The 3,738-nt window shown below is 54.1% G+C and overlaps 1 protein-coding gene across 1 annotated transcript in view; it reads right to left on the bottom strand.

The window, feature by feature from the left end:
* Positions 1-1,535: 1,535 nt before the first annotated feature.
* The window catches only part of THAP4 (THAP domain containing 4), a gene marked incomplete at its 5' end in the record, with an annotated part of 15,636 nt that continues 13,433 nt past the window's right edge, over positions 1,536-3,738 (bottom strand). The window contains one exon of the mRNA XM_008935482.1: positions 1,536-1,881. Within this exon, the coding sequence (XP_008933730.1) occupies positions 1,762-1,881 (120 nt within the window). The remainder of the gene's footprint in view (positions 1,882-3,738) is intronic.

The following is a 3,738-nucleotide window of genomic DNA, read 5'->3' as shown; positions in this document are numbered from 1 at the left end:
CCATGGCACCTGACTTGCTGGCCTTCCCCTGCTTCTTACCCCTAGACACTCAACCCTATTGTCACCATCATTATGATCAAGATAGTCAAAGCTCAGCCTCACATCCAGGGCTGCTCCACTGCCCCCTCTGCCTGGCCTGTCCCCTCTGAAGAGTTTATAGCCACCCAGTGCAGCACTCCAGCTGTGCCAGTCACCTCGCCACGTTTCTGTGGTGGCAACAATATCATCATTTTCCTGCTCTGCAGGGGGGAACTTCAGCAGAGGGATCTGCTGCACCAGTGCCCAGACATCTGCTGACCCATATTCAGCCACGCTTGTGCTCCTGCACTCCACCCCCACCCGTTGTACGTGGCCAGGATGGATGAGCAGGGCTTGGTGACAGGGGTCAGGCACTGGAACGGGTGCCCAGGGAGGTGGTGGAGGCATCATTGCTTGGAGGGGTTCAAAAAACAAGTAGTTGTAGCAGTTGAGGCTGTGGTCTAGATAGGGAAATGTTGGGATGAAGGTTGGAGTTGATGATCCTAGAGGTCCTTTCCAGCCATGGTGATGCTATGACTCTAAAGATTAGGTAGCAGAAAGCCAGATGCTCCCCTGGAGTGCTGACAGAAAGGGCCACCTCCAAGCCCAGCGTAGCCTGAGGCCTCCAATGAGAGGGTGCTGCTCAGAGGGAGCCTTTGGGAAGTGCCAAAGAGCCAGCATTTTGTGAACTAAACCTCCAAGAGATTTTAATGTGTCCCTTTTCAGGGCCCAGAAGGCAGAGAGGCTGTGCTTGCCTCAAGCAGCCTCACCCCACGCTTGACAGAGAGCAGAGCAACGAGGCTCTGCCACCACACAGCTCCTGGGGAGGCCCCGGGAACAGGGAAAGGCTCCCATCTCCCTGGAGACACCACAGAGAAGCACAGGATGGCAGGGGCTGGGAGACATCTCTGGAGATCTAGTCTGACACCTCTGCTAAATCAGGGTCACCTTGAGCAGGCTGCACAGGATCACATCCAGGGGGAGTTTCAGTATCTCCAGAGGAGACTGCACACAACCTCCCTGGGGAGCCTGTTCCAGGACTCTTGTCACCCTCAGAGGAAAGCAGCTTCTCCTCACATTCAACTGGAACCTCCTGTGTTCCAGTTTGTGCCCCTTATCCCTTGTCCCATCACGGGGCACTACTGAAGAGTCTGGTCCCATCCTCTTGACACTCACCTTTAGATATTGATAACCATTTAGATATGGATCTTACCAATCCTGTGACAGTCCTGTGACATTCTCTCCCTTCCACAGCAAGAGGAAGGTGCTCCCTCTGGGTATTTAAGCCAAGTTTTGTTAGGCAGGAGCTGGGGTTCTCAGGGTGTGTCCCTGCAGTATGAATCCATTCCTGATCCTCCTGCTTCTGCCACTTCACTCAGGGTGCAGAGAGGGTCCTGGAGGTTGGATCTGCAACCCATTGCCTACCAGGGAACACACCTCAAAAAGCCCTTCTGGAACCACTGCCAGAGCAGGGGGACACACAGACTGTTCTGCAATCACACCCACAGACACAGCCCTAAAAATAAAAGCTTTTTATTCTTTTTTTTTTTTTTTTTTTTAATATACCATTACAGAAACATCTGAGTAACATTCTCAACAGGATGGGGCAGCTCTGTGGCCCTGGGGGACAAGTGCAGGCAGCCAGCTCTGGGCTCTGCTGTGCCATGCTCCCAAGCTGCTGCTGCTCTTGGTGCACGATGCCCTGCCCCTCACCCCTGGCAGGGAGACCCAGCCCTCCTGGCATCAGGGTGTCACCTTTTTGTAGGTGATGTGGAGGTGTTGAGTCATGGGCTGCGTAGTGGTTGCCATTGAGACAGTTTGTTCGAGTTTCCCATCGGAATTCAGCCTGAATTTTCTGGTAATCTGAAAAAGGGGTAAGAAGATAAAGAATAAAATTAAGCAAACAGCATCCACAGACTAAATTTGATGCCTGTGCTTCCCACCTTCCCTTTGCCATCCTTGTGTTTGCTGTCGACACACCACAGATGGAGGAGAAGCTCACTACAGCTACGTGACTAAATGAGTTTTCCCTGCTAAAGGAAAACCTTTTCCCAAGTACTATCTCTAAGTCCCAACACCCCTCTCCATGGAGCAATGCCATGTCCTGGCACTACTCCTGGCATCACCTCAGCACAGACAGGCCAACGTCCCTGCACCAGAAGAGTGGCTCAGGGAGATGCTCTGTGCTGGCTCACGTCCCCAAGGCAGCCTTCAAAGCCACTTGGGCTCTCTGCAGGTCACCACGCTAGCCAGGGAGACCAGAGCCTGGTGAGGCCCAGGTGGCACGTGCAGGGGCTCAGTCCCAGGGCAGCAGGGAAGGGCACTGCCACCCACCAAGACTGCTGGATGGACAACATCATCCCCACACCTCCACAGAGGCAGGCTGTGAGTCTGTGCTGTGCCAAACCTCCATCTGAGGTTGCCACTTAGGAGCCAGGCAAGCAGAGCTTCAACCTGGGCTTCAGCAGCTTCCAAAGTGGAGAAGGGAGCAGCTAAGCACCCAGTGCTCAGCACAGGTTGTAGGCCTGCTCCTGGGTGTTGCTGAAGTAAAGGAGAAGTGGGACCACCTTTCTGGAACCTCAGCTCCTGTCTCTGGAGGGCATCACTCCAGCTGCCTGGCCAGCCAGGAGAAGGACCATGTAACCATGTGGATGACACCAGGGCACAACAGCTCCCTGAGTGAGCACTGTGGGAAGAAGGCAGCTTGGCATGGACCCAACACACCCAGAACTTTGGCCTTTTGGGTGACTTCAGCACAGGTTTGCTCCACATCATCCAGATCTGCTCATCTGGTGGCTACCTGCTGCTTCCACGCTGAGAACCATCCCAGGAGCAAAGTCCTGGGGACAGCAGGACAAACTGCAAGCATGATTAATTAAGGCAGTCACTTAAATCAGCCCCATTTGGAAGTTCCTACAAGGCAGAGGCTTTTGGAGATGCCTTCACTTCCAGTGAAGGTCACCCAGGGGCATGTCCACGAGCTACTGCCAGTCTGTGTGCTCTGAGACAGCATCCTGCCCATTGACACCAACACCCAACACATCCTCCTGCCAGGTAAATGACATCCACTGCTCTCCCCTGATCCACAAATCCAGGCACTTTATCACAGAAGCCAACCAGGTCAGCCAGGAACCATCTATCCATGGTAAAACTGTGCCAACTGTGCCCCATCACCTTCTCCTTCATCTGTGCAGGAACCTCCAGGGGCTGAAGTGAGGCTCATCAGATAGGAGCTCTCCAGGTTGACCTTCAAGAGCTTTCTGAAGATGGGTGACCCATGTGCCACGGGTCTCCAGTCACTGGGAAATTCCACTGATCTCCATCACCTTTCACAGATAACACAGTACCCCTGCAGGCACATCACCCAGCTCCCTCAGTACCCACATGAACTGAGGACAGTCTTGAAGTCTAAAACCATTTGAAAGTGTCCTTGTTGTCCAGATGCTCACAGGGGAACACGAGCAGGGTGTTTGGAAACAAACCCAGCCTGGGAGTGCTCCTCAGCTCCCTGTGGAGAATCTCTCAGTGCAGGAGCTCAGAGCCAGCTGCTCCTCAGAGGTGGGAAGAGTCTCCTCCAGTGCAGCTGTGGCTCAGGTCCCACCAGCACGGCCTCTAGCAGAGACAGGCCCCCAGGGATTGTTCCTCTTGTCCATGTGGGCAGCTTCCCCCAGCCCAGCCCAGCTCAGGGACAGGTCTTCCTGCCTGAGTTATGGCTCAGCC

This window comes from Merops nubicus, unplaced genomic scaffold (genome assembly GCF_000691845.1).
Source record: "Merops nubicus isolate BGI_N331 unplaced genomic scaffold, ASM69184v1 scaffold39012, whole genome shotgun sequence".
NCBI classification, from domain to species: domain Eukaryota; kingdom Metazoa; phylum Chordata; class Aves; order Coraciiformes; family Meropidae; genus Merops; species Merops nubicus.
This window is presented reverse-complemented; position numbering and strand designations above follow the sequence as displayed.